General features: G+C 40.8%; 1 protein-coding gene and 1 non-coding gene across 2 annotated transcripts in view; both read right to left on the bottom strand.

Moving 5' to 3' along the window:
* MAML2 (mastermind like transcriptional coactivator 2) overlaps positions 1-18,736 on the bottom strand; it is a 406,437-nt gene that overhangs the window by 16,962 nt on the left and 370,739 nt on the right. Inside the window, exon 3 of the mRNA XM_068989256.1 lies at positions 6,038-6,241. Coding sequence (XP_068845357.1) covers positions 6,038-6,241 — 204 coding nt within the window. The remainder of the gene's footprint in view (positions 1-6,037; positions 6,242-18,736) is intronic.
* On the bottom strand, positions 3,349-3,455 carry LOC138093320 (U6 spliceosomal RNA). The gene has a single exon (XR_011146054.1). It is a non-coding gene; the product is annotated as a U6 spliceosomal RNA (small nuclear RNA).

The raw sequence follows: 18,736 nt of genomic DNA, 5'->3' as shown, positions 1-18,736 counted from the left end.
TTCTAACTGTTGCTTCTTGTCCTGCATACAGATTTCTCAGGCACGTAAGGTGGTCTGGTATTTAAGAATTTTCCATCTCTTTCAGAATTTCCATAGTTTGTTGTGATCCACACAGTCAAAGGCTTTGGCGTAATCAATAAAGCAGAAGTAGATGTTTTTCTGGAACTCTTTTGCTTTTTCCATGATTCAACAGATGTTGGCATTTGATGTCTGGTTTCTCCGCCTTTTCTAAATCTAGCTTGAACATCTGGAAGTTCTTGGTTCACATACTGTTGAAGCATAGTTTGGAGAATTTTGAGCATTACTTTGCTAGCGTGTGAGATGAGTGCAATTGTGTGGTAGTTTGAACATCCTTTGGCATTGCCTTTCTTTGCAATTGAAATGAAAACCTTTTCCAGTCCTGTGGCCACTGCTGAGTTTTCCAAATTTGCTGGCATATTGAGGGCAGCACTTTCACAGCATCATCTTTTAGCTCAACTGGAATCCCATCACCTCCATTAGCTCTGTTCGTAGTGATGCTTCTTAAGGTCCCCTTGACTTCACATTCCAGGATATTTGGCTCTAGGTGAGTGATCACACCATCATGGTCATCTGGGTCATGAAGATCTTTTTTGTATAGTTCTTCTGTGTATTCTTGCCACCTTTTCTTAATATCTTCTGCTTCTGTTAGGTCCATACCATTTCTGTCCTTTTTTGTGCCCATCTTTGCATGAAGTGTTCCCTTGGAATCTCTGATTTTCTTGAAGAAATCTCTAGTCTTTCCCATTCTATTGTTTTCCTCTATTTTTTGCATTGATCACTGAGGAAGGCTTTCTTATCTCTCCTTGCTATTCTTTGGAACTCTGCATTTAAATGGAGACATCTTTCATTTTCTCCTTTGCCTGTAGCTTTTCTTTTCACAACTATTTGTAAGGCCTCCTCAGACAATCATTTTGCCTTTTTGCATTTCTTTTCCTTGGGGATGGTCTTAATCATTGCCTCCTATATAATGTCAGGAACCTCCGTCTACAGTTCTTGAGGCACTCTGTCTATCAGATCTAATATCTTGAATCTATTTGTCACTTCCACTGTATAATCGTAAGGGATTTGATTTAGGTCACACCTGAATGGTTTAGTGGTTTTCCCTACTTTCCTTAATTTAAGGCTGAATTTGGCAATAAGAAGTTTGTGATTGGAGCCATAGTCAGCTCCCAGTCTTTTTTTTGCTGACTGTATAGAGCTTCTTTATCTTTGGCTCCAAAGAATATAATCAATCTGGTTTCAGTGTTGACCGTCTGGTGATGTCCATGTGTAGAGTCATCGCTTTTGTTGTTGGAAGAGGGTGTTTGCTATGACCGGGGCATTCTCTTGGCAAAACTCAGTTAGCCTTTGCCCTGTTCATTTCGTATACATGGCCAAATTTTCCTGTTACTCCAATTATCTCTTGACTTCCCACTTTTGCATTCTAGTCCCCTACGATGAAAAGGACATCTTTTTGGGGTGTTAGTTCTAGAAGGTCTTGTAGGTCTTCATAGAACCATTCAACTTCAGCTTTTTTGACATTATTGGTTGGGGCAAAACAGTGGATTATTGTGGTACTGAATGGTTTGCCTTGGAAACGAACAGAGATCATTCTGTTGTTTTTGTGATTACATCCAAGTAGTGCATTTCAGACTCTTGTTGATTATGATGACTACTCCATGTCTTCTAAGGGATTCTTGCTCACAATAGTAGATACAATATAGTTACAGAAAAATCAATAAATAGAAAAGAAAACCTTGTAACAGATGGGTAAATTAGATGGAAGTCAAATGTGGACTACCTAATTTAGAACCCACTTAAACCATGTATTTCTGTTTCCCATCAAATTCCAAACCTTGTAAGTTGAATAAATCAACTATAAAGGGGAAAAAAGTGGCTTTAAAACAACAACAAACCAAATTCAAATTCTTGTTTCTAAGGAGAAAGACTTGAAAGGCTTAGAGGGAATTTGGGGCATCAAGTAATTCATATAAAACACAATTTTGATGAGCTAAGTGTAAATGAATCAGAAACATATGGATTACATTTCTTTTAAACATGGGTTTACAAATTAAGGGAAAAAGTGGTTGGTGAAACTCTTTCTGGTTTTGCCCAAACCCTAAATGTTCAAGAAACAGCTTGAGATGTTCCATGAACCCAAATGTGGCAATATTCAACCATTCCTGCTGTAAACTATTGTGCAAGCTGACAGTTTTGATTTTTATGCCAAGCATGGGACTTTCTGAAGTCTTCTCTTTTTCAGAAGCATCCATCCTATTTTCTTATGTAATTAGGTGTTTCTGTTCAAGAAAACAGAAGTAATGCACACACACATGTGAAAATTAGGCCCTTGGTTCTCCATTAAGGACTAGATCTCAAATCTGGGTTTATTTTCAGATATATTCAACCTACTTATTGATATTTTGTTCTCCTGAGGGGTTACTTAGGTTGTTCAAAGAGGAACATATGTATCTCTGGAACGTGAGTTTCTTAAAGTACTTGTTCACAAATGGCCTTAAATATGGGCTGTGAAAGAACTAACATCTTGTCACTTCATGGTGCTCCCTTTGTGGTGAAGAGCAGCAAAGGCAAGACTCCAATACTGAATGAAGACAGCTCTGTTTGCAAGAGATTCCCCAGTCTAAGCAAGTGGAAACCCACAGGCCACCCCTGTGAATTATTTTTGTGCAACATGAAATTTAACTTCACAACTAGTGTCTCATATTCTGATATCTTGGACCCGAAAAGCTAACATAGAAATCATCTTCTGTGGCCCACATCTGTCTTGCTTCAATTTGGCCATCTCAAAATGTAAAATGTGGATAATTCTAGGACCTCCCTCAAACTCTCCTTGAGAGGATTAATCCTTTTAATTCTGTAAAACTCAGCATGGTGCCTGGCACATAGTAGGTACACAAAACACGTTGGTGATTCTGATGCCCATTGTTAACAAGTTCTACTCATCTCTCTTCTTTGTGTCTCACTGGTGGAGAATAAGGATAATACGCTTTTATGAGAAAAATGTCTCAATTTAGGCGCCTATCTAGCCTTGCCAACTGACTGCAAATAACTACAAAGCATATGCTAATGTAAAGTGGCATCAAAGACGGTTTCTTCCTGGATATGCTAAAAAGCACAAGCACCCTCAATGGTGGCCAAACAAAAAGAAATGTGAATGGCTTATAAAAATCACAAAAGCAGCAGCCTCATTCCCATTCATCTCCCATAGCTTATGCCCCTGCCCTTTGCACCTGTCCCAGTGGTGACTCAACCGGGGCTCCATGGGAGCTAGGATGGGGCCAGGACAAAACCCTCAGGGGACATCTCCTTGCCTTTTTTTTTTTTTTTTTAAATATGGAACGCTTCACGAATTTGCGTGTCATCCTTGCCCAGGGGCCATGCTAATCTTCTCTGTATCGTTCCAATTTTAGTATATGTGCTGCCGAAGCGAGCACTCTCCTTGCCTTTTAATGCAAGCTGAAAATCCAGAAATTCAGCCTCTGCCTGCCATAAGTCAACAGATTAGTAGTGTTGATGGCAATGATGAACGTGTACCCAGTGAGCCAATCTTAGATTATCTGTTTTTCTTATCTACTGCCCTTGTTTCCAAGCTGTATTGTTTATGAAGATCATCAAAAGGGAGAGAGGGGGTAGGAGGAATGGAGTTTTCAAAACTGTGATTTATGGTTGAAATTAGTTGTGATATTTAGCCATCTGGTCAGTGGTTCCCCTGTATCTTAGGGCAGCATTCAAGTTCACCTGTAAGTTTATTACTCACTATTCCTTATTTGAGTCAAACAAATTTATTTCTCACTATTTCTTCTCACATGCTCTGGACTCTAAAATTAATTCCATTTTGTCATGTCTTAAAAAAAATGATTGTTATATTATGATTTATACTTTTCATTATAAATTAAATATTTCGTAATACAGTCTCAAACTAACCAACGAATACACACATTAGGTTATACCTTTTGGTCTCCAGCCACCCTCCCGACCCAGGGATCAAATCCATAACTCCTGCATTGTAGGCGGCTTCCTTACAGTCTGAACCACCAGGGAAAGCCCCCCAAAAACCAACTCTTTGGGACCCCACAGACTGTAGCCCACCAGGCTCCTCTGTTCATGGGATTTCCCAGGCAAGAATACTGGAGTGGGTTGCCATTGCCTTCTCCAGGGAATTTTCCCAACCCAGGGATCAAACCTGTGTCTCTCTCGTTGGCAGGCAGAATCTTTACCACTGAACCACCTGGGGAGCCCTTGATACCTTTATTATAATGCAAATCAAATCTGAATCATGTACTTATTCGTTGCTAAGTTACTTCAGTCGTGTCTGATTCTTTGTGACCCTATGGACCGTAGCCTGCCAGGTTCCTCTGTCCCTGGGATTCTCCAGTCTAGAATACTGGAATGGGTTGCCATGCGCTCCTCCAGGGGATGTTCCTGACCCCAGGGATTGAACCCACATCTCTTACGTCTCCTGAATTTGCAGGCAGGTTCTTTACCACTAGTGCTACTTGGAAAGTGCTTGAAAGTGAAAGTGAAAGTGAAGTCGCTCAGTCGTGTCTGACTCTTTGTGACCCTGTGGACTGTAACCTACCAGGCTCCTCCGTCCATGGGATTCTCCAGGCAAGAATACTGGAGTGGGTTGCCATTTCCTTCTCCAGGGGATCTTCCCGACCCAGGGATTGAACCCGGGTCTCCCACCTTGCAGGCAGACGCTTTAACCTCTGAGCCACCAGTGCTTAGAATGCTGCAAATAGAGTCTGAATCAAGTACTTGTTTAAAATGCTTTGAAGTCCTCTTCATTGCTTTTCAGACAATGCAAATTCTGATTTGCAAATGCCTCTGGTCTCTGATCCCTGGCCTCCTAACCTCATTCCCTATCTGTGTATACATGACCTCCCTCAGCAAGCCTAATATATTGTATACTTTATTGTGCCTGAGTCTTTGAATATGCTGGCTCTTCTGGTTCGACACTCCCCTGTTCTTCCTTCCTTCTCCTTCTTCACCTTCAGATCTTCAGTAGCTATAACTTCCTCTCTGAAACCATTTCTGGTACTTCCCACATCACAGTGTTTAATCATATATATTACAATTGCCTGTTTGACACCCCCAGAAGGCTCTAAGCTCCTTAAGGACAAAGACAGAGTTGTCTTGTTTATGGCTGTAGCCCCATTGTGAATTAGTAAATATTTACTGAATGAATTATAGCCCTTATTACACCTGGGTTTCTGCTCACCGCAAAGCTCCTTGAGGATAAATTTGTCATTTTATTTTCTATGTACCTTAGCTCTATCAACCTGGAGATGGTTAATTTTCCTCTTTCTTCTTTAATTTGGCCAAACAGTTTGAAGGGAATGAAGAAAATCTGGAGAAAGGGCTTTGGTCTTAGGAGGCAGGAAGAGTTTAGGTCAGTTGAAAGTATGAGTTTGAGAATACGGAAGGGATGAGCACATACTTAGGTAACAGGTGGGAGAAAATGACCTTGCCTTTAAGGTAAGGCTACTTAAATGTAATGAAAGTGGGGAATACACTTTCAGTTTCCTTAAAAAAAAAAAAGAAATCTATTCTGAGATGCTTTATTTTGGAAGCCAAATTTTAAGTTTTGGAACTCCACGTTGGCTTTTAAGCTGCTTTGAAAACTCTTTTATCTCTAAAATCAGTTTGGATTTGAGTTGATTAAAGTTTTGTCCCTATTTTCTGCCCCTCGGCACTGTGGAACAACACTAGTTTCTTTTTCCTGATTCCAAGGCCCATGTGGTGGTTCTGAACATTCCTGGGCTGGGCAGGGCTAATCAGCCCAGGTGCTGTGGATTCCAACTGTCCAGCACCTGGTAAATCAAGTTTTGTTTTGTTTTTTTTTTTTGCCCTGTAGCTCTTTATGTATGGAATTAATCTCTCTTACAGTTAAGGCACCCTGGTTGCTGTGCCATAGAGGGACACAGATACAAGGCAGCAAGTAGAAATGGAAACTGATGAATTCCCTCTGTTGGGCCAACAGGTATGCACAGTAGGAATTAGGAGGACATTTTACCGCATCAGCCAGCATCTGCTGCTGGAGGAGAAGCTGCTGTTTCTGCTCCATGATCTGCCTCTGTAGAGTCTGTTTCTTTCCCATCAATTGCTGATTCAACAGTGATTGCTGGGAGTTCATGTAACCACTTCCAGTGTTTGGATTTGAGCAGGGGTTGGGACTTGGACTGGGGCCTGCGTTCTGGCCTACCACAGAGTGTTGATCCTGCAAAAGAGAAAGGGAGGGGGAGTGGAAAGCTACTGTGAATTAAAAGAAAAAAAGTCACGCCAAGATCATAAGCTTAGATTCCAAACATTTTTCAGCTTGTTAAGATCAAACAAGGTTAATGGGTTGGAGATCAGAGAATCACTTTTTAAATGTAGGAGAAATAACTGCATGTCACAGCAACCAAAGCAGCTGGGTTAATGACATTAGGGAACTGGAAAAGCTCTCATATGACTCTGATGGTGGAACCTCCACATTCCAGAAGGTGTTTATGGAACCTCAAAGAAAATTATCGTAAAAACATACAGCAAACCTCTCAATTGCTCAGGAACAAACACATCATAAAGTAACAAGTTCTTCCTTTTCCCTAAAGTTAGCCCCTACCATGGCTGATCCTGCAATAAAAATAATTTCAATTTATGTATTTAAATGTTGAATAACCATTTTGGACAGAAGGGGCCTAGCTTTCTGTGATAAGGAGAACCTGTGAGTTTCTGTTTCACAAACACTGAAACTTGTTAGGGGTTTCACCTTTCAGGGGTTTGTTTCCCCGGTGGCTCAGATGATAAAGAACCTGCCTGCAATGCAGGAGACCCAGGTTCACTCCCTGGGTTGGGAAGATCCCCTGGAGGAGGGCATGGCAACCCATTCCAGTATTCTTGCCTGGAGAATTTCATGGGTAGAGGACTCTGGAGGGTTAATGTCCAGATTTGTTAATTTTCCTCCCTGATCAATAAGACAGGAACTGCAGCACATTAAATGAAAAGAACACCACTGACAATTAGAAGTTATTGGTCAAAGACTCACAGTTGCATATTAAATAGTATTGGTGAACTGCCATTCTGATTTGAGGTATCTATCAATCTTTCGGCATTGACAGGTCAGGACATTGCAGGGCACAAAGCTAAACCCAGCCAGAGATTTTACCAATTCCCAAAGGTCTGTGTGTATAGGATTGAGCTGTACACTGTTGGGGTTACAAGAAAACTAGAAAACATCGTCCTCATTTTGGAGAACTTACCAGGAAGAAATGACATGTTTACACATCAAATACAAGAAAATATAAACTCAAGTTTTAGATAAATGATACAAGTACTAAATCAAAGGATCTGCCTTGCTCCAGAAACTCTGAGGCTGCAGATCAGATACCTACTCAGGGGATTCTAATGCTCATGGGTCCAGGGAATGCTCTTTGAGAAACACTAGATATACGGGAGCAATAAAATTCAACTTTCATTCCCACCTGGACTGTGTGAGGTTACAAGAGATTAAAAAGATAAAGCAGCTCCCATGATGTCTGATGAGTGGTAAGCAATAGGTAATCCATGTGTGGACTTGCCTTCTCTTTCTTGAGTTATCTGTTGAGCTAAAAAAAAGAAAAAAAAAAGCCACCAGTCCAAAACCTGGGTATGTGGTCTTGCTTTAGTAATCCCTGGGGATACAGAGTTCACCAGCTGCCTCAAAGGCAAAGGGATACAAAATAATTCTAAAATGACTATGCACTAAGGTTTGTTACAGGCCAGTCACTGTGCTTATGGAGCTTCCCAAGTGGCTCAGTGGTAAAGAATCTGCCTGCCAATGCAGGAGACCTGGGTTCAATCCCTGGGTTGGAAAGATCCCCTGGAAAAGGAAATGGTAACCCACTCCAGTATTCTTGCCTGGGAAATCCCATAGACAGAGGAGCCTGAGGGGCTACAGTCCAAGGGGTCACAAAGAGTCCAACACAACTGAACATGAGCACGTATACTCTGTGCTTAGTGGCTTAGGTGTATGGCTTAGCTGGCTTAATGGCTTAGGTGATTTATTTCAATTCATCCTCCTCACAGAACAATGAGCAAGAACTAGTATTTTCATCCTAATTTTACAGATGAGAAATCTGCCTCTGAGAGATCACTAGCTTTAAGTAGCTGAGGAATATTAAGTCAGGCCTGCCTGACTCCAGAAATCCAGTTCTCAATCACTATACTGTCTCTTAGTTGAGACAGGAAGAGCTAGAGCTTCATACTCTGGGCCAAGCCATCTCTCTGGGCAGCAAACGTGTGCTGAGCATTCCTTTCAGGGGTAACTCTCAATCAGGCACCTGGCAAAGGCATGTTTTGGGGAAAAAGGCAGAGATGGGGGGACTGGAAGCAGGTGGTCCTCCTCACCAGTTCATGAAAAATAATGAGAGTCAGCTCTGAGGTAGGAAAAAGCTATAACAAACCTAGACAGCATATTAAAAAATAGAGACATCACTGTGCCAACAAAGGTCTGTATAGTCAAAGCTATGGTCTTTCCAGTAGTCATGTATGGATGCGAGAGTTGGAACATAAAGAAGGCTGAGTGTCAAAGAACTGGATGCTTTCAAATTGTGGTGCTGGAGAAGACCCTTGAGAGTCCTTTGGACAGCAAGGAGATCAAACCAGTCAATCCTAAAGGAAATCACTTTCCTTGAATATTCACTGGAAAGACTGACGCTGAAGCTGAAGCTCCAATACTTTGGCCATGTGATGTGAAGAACCAACTCACTGGAAAAGACCCTGATGCTGGGAAAGATTGAGGGCAGGAGAAGAAGAGGGCAACAAAGGATGATATGGTTGGATGGCATCACCGACTCAATGGACAAGTATTTGAGCAAATTCCAGGAGATGGCGAAGAACAGGGAAGCCTGGGATGCTGCAGTCCATGGGGTCGCAAGGAATCAGACATGACTGAGTGACTAGGCGACAACTGGAGTAGGAACATCCCCTAAGCAGCTTAAAGGAACGGAACTATTCCTAACACATCTGTGCCCAATGTTCAGTCAGAGCTCTCAGCCTTAAATCTATCATGACTTTTGGAAAAGATTGTCCTGCAAGCCACCAAGACCCTCCCTTGGAGTGTGCATCTCTCGTGTAGATTGGGGGTTCAGCTTAGGGTCATACTACTTTGTTCTTTGCTGTGCTGTTTTTATCATCCAATTTAATAGAGCAATCAGTATACATTTACTATGTACTATGTCTTAATTTCCTTGTATAAAATGAAGGTAATTATATTTATGACCTAAGATTAAGCTGGATGAAATTTAGAACAGTTCTAGGCACTAGATAAATTGTAGCAATTAATATTTTTCTTATTTCCCTATCTCTGTATCTGTGTAGAGCAGAGATATTTTAGAAACTGTTGCTTTTGTGAAGAAGCTTGTGCTGTTCCCGCACTTGGACTGCACGTGTGTTATGTTCAGCACCCATCATTTTAAAAACACTGAGAGGCCCTCGTGCTCTGCAGGTGACCACAGTCTCCACTATTTCCTATTTTATTACTTGCACCCTTTCCCCCTCCTTTCTATTAGTTATCCGGCCCATGTGCGCATTTGAAGTTAAAATCTCTGGCTTTATATTTTAAAGAAGACATACAGATGGCCAACAGGCACAAGGAAAGATGCTCAACATCCCTCATTATTCAGTTCAGTTCAGTCGCTCAGTTGTGTCCGACTCTGCCACCCCATGAATCACAGCACACCAGGCCTCCCTATCCATCACCAACTCCCGGAGTTCACTCAGACTCACGTCCATTGAGTCGGTGATGCCATCCAGCCATCTCATCCTCTGTCGTCCCCTTCTCCTCCTTCCCTCAATCTCTCCCAGCATCAGAGTCTTTTCCAATGAGTCAACTCTTTGCATGAGGTGGCTAAAGTACTGGAGTTTCAGCTTGAGCATCATTCCTTCCAAAGAACACCCAGGGCTGATCTCCAAGTCTATGCCCCAACCCGTAATGCTGAAGAAGCTGACGTTGAACGGTTCTATGAGGACCTACAAGACCTTTTAGAACTAACACCCCAAAAAGATGTCCTTTTCATTATAGGGGACTAGAATGCAAAAATAGGAAGTCAAGGAGTAACAGGCAAATTCGGCCTTGGAATACAGAATGAAGCAGGGCAAAGACTAATAGAGTTTTGCCAAGAAAATGCACTGGTCATAGCAGACACCCTCTTCCAACAACACAAGAGAAGACTCTACACATAGACATCACCAGATGGTCAACACTGAAATCAGGCTGATTATATTCTTTGCAGCCAAAGATGGAGAAGCTCTATACAGTCAACAAAAACAAGACCAGGAGCAGACTGTGGCTCAGATCATGAACTCCTTATTGCCAAATTCAGACTTAAATTGAAGAAAGTAGGGAAAACCACTAGACCATTCAGGTATGACCTAAATCAAATCCCTGATTATTAGAGAAATCAAAACTATACTGTGGTATCACCTCACACCAGTCAGAAAGACCATCATCAAAAAATCTACTAACAATAAATGGGAGAGGGTGTGGAGGAAAGGGAATCTTCCTACACTGTTGATGGGAATGTACACTGGTGCAGCCCCTGTGGAAAACAGTTCTTAAAAAGCTAAAGATAGAGTTACCATCGATCTGGAAGAGATGAAAATTCTATTTTGATGGGTGATTTTAATAATTTTATTTAGCAAATATGATTAAGTATCTATTATGATTCAGGTACTATGTTAAATGTAAATTGTACAAAGAAGAATGACCTAATTTATTGTGTATTGATCGGAAGTTAATTTTTTTACAAATCCATGAAATTAAAGAGAAATTAATATAACTAAATGACTGTTGGCTGTATTGGTAAGTGGAATGTGAAAGTAATTAAGAGAACTTATTGTTGTTGATTTCAGCATTATACTCCATGAAAACTGTTTTAGCAGAAATGTTAAATTTTAAAAAATAATTTGAAAAGATACATGCACCCCAATATTCATAGTGGCACTATTTACAATAGCCAAGACATGGAAATAGCCTCCATGTCCATCAACACTCATATGGATAAAGAAGATGTGGTATACACGCGTGCACGTGTGCTATGTAGCTGCAGTCATGTCTAACTCTTTGCAACACTATGGACAGTAGCCCATCAGATTCCTCTGTCCATGGAATTCTCTAGGCAAGAATACTCAAGTGCCATGCCCTCCTCCCAGGGATCTTTCTGACTCAGGGATCAAACTGGCATTGCCTGTGGCTCCTGCATTGCAAGTGGATTCTTTCCTGCTGAGCCACCTGGGAAACCTATGCACGCATATATGCACATGCACACACACACACACACACACACACACACTGGAATATTACTCAGCCATAAAAAAGAATAAAATTATGCCACCTAGGCAACATGGCTAGACCTAGAGATTATCATACTAAGTGAAGTAAATCAGACACAGACAAATATATGATACACTTATATGTGGAATCTAAAAAATTGATACAAATGAACTTATTTACAAAACAGAAACATGTTCTCAGCCATAGAAAAAAAAACTTATAGTTACCAAAGGGGACAGGAGTATGGAGAAAGAGACAAATTAGAAATTCAGGATTAGCAGATACTGCTACACATAAAAGAGATAAACAACAAGGTCTTACTATAGTATAGGAAACTATAATCAATGTCTTGTAATGAATTATAATGGTTTCTATAATATCTTGTATATATATACATAAAACTGAATATGTATGTACATAAAACTGAATATATATATATAAATGTGTGTGTGTGTGTCTGTGTGTCTCTGTGTTAGTTGCTCAGTTGTGTCTAACTGTTTTCGACCACCATGGACTACAGTCTGCCAGACTATTCTGTCCATGGAATTCTCCAGGCAAGAGTACTGGAGTGCGTTGCCATTCCCATCTCCAGGGGATCTTCCTGACCCAGGGACCGAACCTGCAGGCAGATTCTTTACCATCTGAGCACCAGGGAAGCCCATATGTGTATATATGGGTTTATATATATAAATTATATGTATATAAAATGAATCACTTTGCTGTACACCGGAAACAAACACAACATTGTAAATCAACTATAGTTCAATTAAAAAAAGATCTCTGGGGACTTTGCTGGTGGTCTGGTGGTTAAGATGCCAAAGTCCCAATGCAGGGAGCATTGATGAACTATCTCATGTGTTGCACAGCATGGCCAAAAAAGAAAAAAAAAAAACTCTGGCTTACATTTTATCTGGGAATCTATGATACATACATTACAAACACCACATATATACTGAAATTTACTGCAGTAAAAAGTAATGTATAATAATTTGCATTAAGTGGTATGATCCTACTGTCTTAGGATTAAAGTCCAGATCTCCTTATGCCCAGTCTTGTCACCTGTGCATCCATCCATCCATCCATTAATGAATTTGATAAATTTTACTGAGTATCTCCTATGTGCTAGGCAGTCTTCTATGTTCTGAAGATTCAGAATGCATTTAGGGGAAAAACAAAGAGAAAGAAAAGTGGTGGACCGAATGCTTGATGTTGGCAGAATTGGTGATCACCATCAAAATAATTTCCAGTGAAATCTGGAAAACCACCCTCTGCTAAGATTTATAAAAGATCTGCATGCCAAGAAAATGTAACTCTGTTTCTTTCTCTCTCTAATCAAACAGATGGACTATGCCAAATTTAGTTTCATTCCTTTACAATACTAAAAGATATAAAAATAAGGATAAGCTCTCTTTTGGAATTTTGTAGATTTTTAAACCTTGTAGTCTCTAGCCCATGGGCCTTACCATGTATTCTACCAGACACATTCTTTCTGCTCATGATGGAAGTAATATTTGGCTGCCGCTACATTTTTTTGCCCTTATGTTAGCTATGAAACACAAAACACCTCCTTACATAGGCTTGCTGTCATTGCCAAGATGTTGTGCAAACTTTAGTACATAAAATATTTTGAAAGAAAAATATGCTCCCATCCGTTGGCTTTGATTTCCATACTCAGTCTCACTCTTTGCCTTACACTCAGCCCATGAAGAAGCTGACTTAATAGAAACCACGTGTTTCTCCTTCAACGCTCATTTTCTCCTCAAAAGCTTGAAGACCGTGGTAAAAGGGCACAATCTCAGCCTGTATGTGACAGTGTGTGTGAGTGTGTGTGTGAGACTGTGAATGAATTAAGCTATTTCTATTAATGTTGTCTTTTACATGCTAGAAAACTTATTTTCTAGAGACTAGTGCAAACTATGAACTTGAATGATCTTTCATTTTGTGTGTGTTTTTTCTGTTTTTCCAATAAATTATGGTGTTTGATGCTAACTTAGCAAACAGGCTTCTGATCTTACCCTCCTGGGATTTAATATAAATTTACATTTAATATGCACTTACAGTTTTTCACATCTGATTGTGTGTGTGTATGTGTCTGTGATATGTATTCAAGATTTTGAATTCTTTTACCTCATTGGCTAAGCAACTGAGTTAGGGTTGTATGCCAAGTACTTAAATATGGTTAAAGATTCTGAATTTTTATTTTAGTCCTGCACAGGACTGCTAGACCAATGAAAGCATTTCTGTATCTTTTTAATAAAATTCTGCCCATAATCAAGCTATATTTTTAGAATTGTTCTCTTCCACTACTCTTATTCATTCAACAGATATTTGTTGAACATCTATTGTGCATCATGCATCTTTCAGGCCTTGGGGATCAGAAACCACTCAGCTGGTTGAAAACCCTGAAGTTTGTCTATGCTTCCAAGTTTTCCAGCTGGACTATGGATGGGAGATTTATCTTCCAGAATGGGCTCAAGGATGTTAGGAGATCAGGTATACGATGACCAAACCTTTCAGCTGAATAAATCAAAACATGCTCACAAGTGAGTGGCAGTGTGTATGGTTGATTTATGTTTATAGGAAACTGGATACATATTTTAATGTATGGAAAATATGGCAAATGAATACTTTCCAAATGTGTTTACTTTATTGACTTCAGATCTTGTCCATGGATCAGTATGAGAAGCACTAACTCGACAAGATCACAAACTATGTCAATGAAATCTGGCAGAAGATTAAGGAAACACCTGAACTCTTCTAAATGAGACCCGCTTTTCCCTAGAGGACAAATTACCTGTCCTTATTATCACCTAAGGACTTCCCTGGTGGCTCATTGGTAAAGAATCTCCTGCAATGCAGGAGATGCAGGAGACTTGGGTTCGATCTCTCGGTTGGAAAGACCTTCTCGAGAAGGGCATGGCAACCCACTCCAGTATTTTTACCTGGAGTAAGATCATGGCATCTGGTCCCATCACTTCATGGGAAATAGATGGGGAAACAGTGGAAACAGTGTCAGACTTTATTTTTGCGGGCACCAAAATCACTGCAGATGGTGATTGCAGCCATGAAATTAAAAGACGCTCACTCCTTGGAAGAAAAGTTATGACCAACCTAGATAGCATATTCAAAAGCAGAGACATCACTTTGCCAACAAAGGTCCGTCTAGTCAGGGCTACGGTTTTTCCTGTGGTCATGTATGGATGTGAGAGTTGGACTGTGAAGAAGGCTGAGGGCCAAAGAATTGATGCTTTTGAACAGTGGTGTTGGAGAAGACTCTTGAGAGTCCCTTGGACTGCAAGGAGACCCAACCAGTCCATTCTAAAGGAGATCAGTCCTGGCTGTTCTTTGGAAGGAATGATGCTAAAGCTGAAACTCCAGTACTTTGGCCTCATGCGAAGAGCTGACTCATTGGAAAAGACTCTGATGCTGGGAGGGATTGCGGGCAGGAGGAGAAGGGGACGACAGAGAATGAGATGGCTGGATGGCATCACCAACTCGATGGACATGAGTTTGAGTGAACTCCGGGAGCTGGTGGACAGGGAGGCCTGGGGTGCTGCGATTCATGGGGTCGCAAAGAGTCAGACATGACTGGGCTACTGAACTGAGCTGAACTGATGCCATGGACAGAGGAGCCTGGAGGGTCGCAAAGAGTCATACATGACTGAAACAACTGAGCACGCATGCATGCCTTATCATCTGTTTCTCTTTGAAATATTTTTAAGTCCTTTTGAAAAAAATGTCCAAATTAAAAATTAGAAGCAAACCCCGCTGTTTTATTCGTAACAGCTAATTCACAGTACCCTCTTCTTTACAATTTTCAGGCATAAAATAATTAAAGGAAGAGTATGTATGAAGGAAACCCCTCAAACCTCAGTAACAGACACCAGAGTATAGACTTGGCCCCAGATCTGACTTTGATAAAATGGCTCTGTATGTCACAGTCAATATGTGAGAGATCTTTTTAAAGATCTTTTAAAAAAAATGTTAGCTAATAAAAATGCCAGAATTTCCTCTTTCATTTGAAAGGCATGCAGGGGTTCTGTGAAGCACGATTGATTTCAGCAAAAGGTAGAATGGGGTCCAATTAGACATGTCCTAAAGCAGCAAACAAAAATATCCTTGGTTGTACTGAAGTACATTGAAAAATTAAGACTCATTGAATTCAGTCAGCTTTACTGTTAAAGCAGTTTTGTGGGCTGAACAGTGACATAATTAGTTTCACAAACCAAGCAGTTATCAGACAATCATTGTTCTCTTAATATTAAAAAAAAACTAATAATCTGGGCATCTGGGTAAAATGAGCTCTCTGTTTCTCTTAACTTATTTTGGAAGGGGAGTATATAATGGTTTTTTTTCCCCACAAAAATGAAGTAATGTAAGTTACTTAGGATCCATGAGAGTGTTTTGGCGTGGAATGACTGCCCTTTCTTTTTCTTGGCTCCTAGAGCGAAGCATCTGCAATTTGCAAAGCAAATTCAAGATAAAGTACCCAGCTGGGCAAGTTTGTACAGTAGATCTCACAAACTGGTTTGCTGTTTCAATCAATCTCTTTCCCTCCCTTGTCTCTTTCCCTCTTCTTGTTTCCCTATCTCCGTGAACTAACAGCTCAACTGTTCCTCAAGGCTATATTCATCTTCTGAGCTATCTAACTTATGAAGCGATTTATTTATCTCTAGCCTGAGAAACAAGCTGCCTTAACTGTTTCAGATTCCCGACAAGACCTCAGGCCCACTTAAGCTATTTATTTGGGGGCATGGAGGGTGAGGTGGCTGCGAGTGGCTAAAATAAATGAAAAGTTATTGTTTGACACAACAACAACAGTAACAATGATAACAGAACAAAGATCAGGAAGTCATCCAGGAAACAACCTTTAAACAGAAAGACTGAAGGGGTAGAACACTGCTGTCTTTGGGTTTCCAATCATTTATTTCAAGGGTCATTAATCTATGACATGATCAGTCAGATTTAACTTGCTACCTTTTTTGGTAAATAAAATTTTACTGGAACATAGCCATACACATTCAGTTATATATTGTCTGCAGCTGGTTCCACACTGTGACAGAGTTGAATAGTTGTGACAGAGGCCTTATGACCCACAAGCCTAAAATATTTGCTATCTGGCCCTCTATGGAAAAAATGTGCTGACCTTTGCTCTATTTGGCTGTACTATCCAAGTCATGCTAAGTATTTTGGTCTTTTACATTAAACTGATAAAATGCCTTGGAGAAAAGTACCCAGCAATTTTGGTAGGAACAGGCAAGTTGGGAATTAGGAAATATCTATCATGAGGTCACCAACTCATAGCATCACTGACTCAATGGACATGACTCTGAGCAAACTGGGGGGATGGTGATGGAGGGGAAGCCTGGTGTGTTTCAGTCCATGGGGTCGCAAAGAGTCGGACACAACTTAGCAACTGAATGAGAACAACAACAATCATGAGATCTGTTTACAATAGCCCTCCATTCCACCCACCATTATAAACAGTGGAAACTGAAAAGACACTTACAGATCAACCATCCAACTGCATTTTACAGTTGAAGACACTGTCCAGAAACGTTAAGGAATTGACTTGTAACAAAGTTGCAAAACCCAATGAAAAGATAAAAAACCATATCCAAATCCAGGAAAATACATTAAGGAGAAATGAATGGCATAAAGTCTATTTGCTTGAGAGAATGATAGCTTGTCGGATACAACTAGCTCGCTGGGGGTTAGGAGAATGGGTCGGGAGATGTTGAAAGGTAGAATATGGAAACACAGAAGGATTTATTTCAATTAATGTTTTTCTTTATCCTTTGGAACTCTGAACAGTAACTGCTTTTCTCTTCTATTTGATGGGGCATTTTTCTTTGCTTTGCTCAGAACCTTCTTTCCCACCCCTCAGGGAAACCCTGATCACATGTTTACAATCTGTTTGGTTCAAATGATTAGAATGAGTTTGTGGTTACTGTAGAGTTCATTCTTCAGATGTTACCTAATTTTCAAGTCACCCGAACACTGTGTCTATTCTTAGCCTCTGGGGTGGACGTTTACTTCGGGTTGGCACAGAAGAATAGTTCCATGAGCGAGGAGGCAGCATTTAGGTGGGAGAGTGGCCAGGAACAAAACGTCAGCGGGTCAGGATGGAGTGGGAAGCGTTTGGTAACTCGGGAAGAAATGAGAACGTTTTCTTAAAAGAGAAACTTTTCAACTTCAGAAGGGCTCTTTGTGGCAGACCTGAAATTTCTTCTCTGTAACTTAGCTTTTCGCTTGCTCCCCCTAGAGCAGTGGTTTCAAACTTCTCTTTGGATAAGTGTCTGTTGAGGATTTCACAAAGCTGTGGATTCGGTCTCTACTGCCCTCCCCTCAAGTACACACACAGTCAACAATTTTGTTTATAATTTCAGGGCACTTACAAATCTTTAAAACATTCACAGACCATCCAGAGACCTCAGGTTGAGCACTCTACCTCCCATCCCTCAAAGGTTGGTATTTAGGAAAGAAGAGAAATGATTTCCCCCTTGGATACATTCTCTACACTGCAAGTCTGGGTTAAAACCATTCATGGATCCTCCCTGCCTTTGGAATCAATCCTAACTCTCCCAAATAGTAGAGAAGTAAGTCCTTCTAAGATCTGGCCTCTGTATCTTTCCTCCCATTTCATCTCTCAACATGCCCTTTATTTACTTTATACCATAATGATATTAAACCACTCGAAATCCTCCAGTATCCCAGACCTCTTTCTCCTCTCCACAATTTTCTACATGTTCACATCCTTTCTGCCTGGAAGACTCTTCCTGTGTCCTTCCCTACCAAGTAAACACTCATTCACTGCAGGCTCAGCGCAGATGTCCTTTTTCAGGGAATCTTCTCTGACTTCCCAAGCCTGTGCCGTGCCCTCTTCCGTGCTCCGCTAACAGCCGGTACTGATCCATTAGGTAGCATTTCTCACCCTATATCACAATCACTTGTTTGCTTATATCTATCTCCCATTATAAATGCTTAGAATTATAAATGTCCATCACGATATTCCCAGGGTACAGTGGCCTCTGTGCATGTTTTTGTATAAAGAAATACTTGAGAAAATGAAGCCGTTGCAAAGTAGCAAATGAGGACAGAACTTGCTGTCAGACAAATGGGATGAAAATGCTGGCTCTTTTCAAAGGCCACTGGAAAGCCAGTGTAGAAGAGAAGGCAACGGTGGAGTGAAGTTGTTTAATCCAGTGTTGCTTTAATGGGTGTGCCGCCTGAGACGGGCCCAGGGCATAAAGGATGTGTGAGGAAGGAAAAGAGCTAGTGGTGAGTGACGATGGAGGTTCTGATGATGGTGATGATGACAATGACAATTACCGCCTCTGTGTTGTTAGGCGGGAGGAAGGCTCACTGATGAAATACGATTTCTACTGACAGTTACCAGTTTTGAAAGCGATATACCAGGGC

Source organism: Capricornis sumatraensis, chromosome 16 (genome assembly GCF_032405125.1).
Source record: "Capricornis sumatraensis isolate serow.1 chromosome 16, serow.2, whole genome shotgun sequence".
NCBI lineage: Eukaryota > Metazoa > Chordata > Mammalia > Artiodactyla > Bovidae > Capricornis > Capricornis sumatraensis.
The sequence above is the reverse complement of the archived record's forward strand: the minus strand, read 5'-3'. Positions and strand labels throughout refer to the sequence as shown.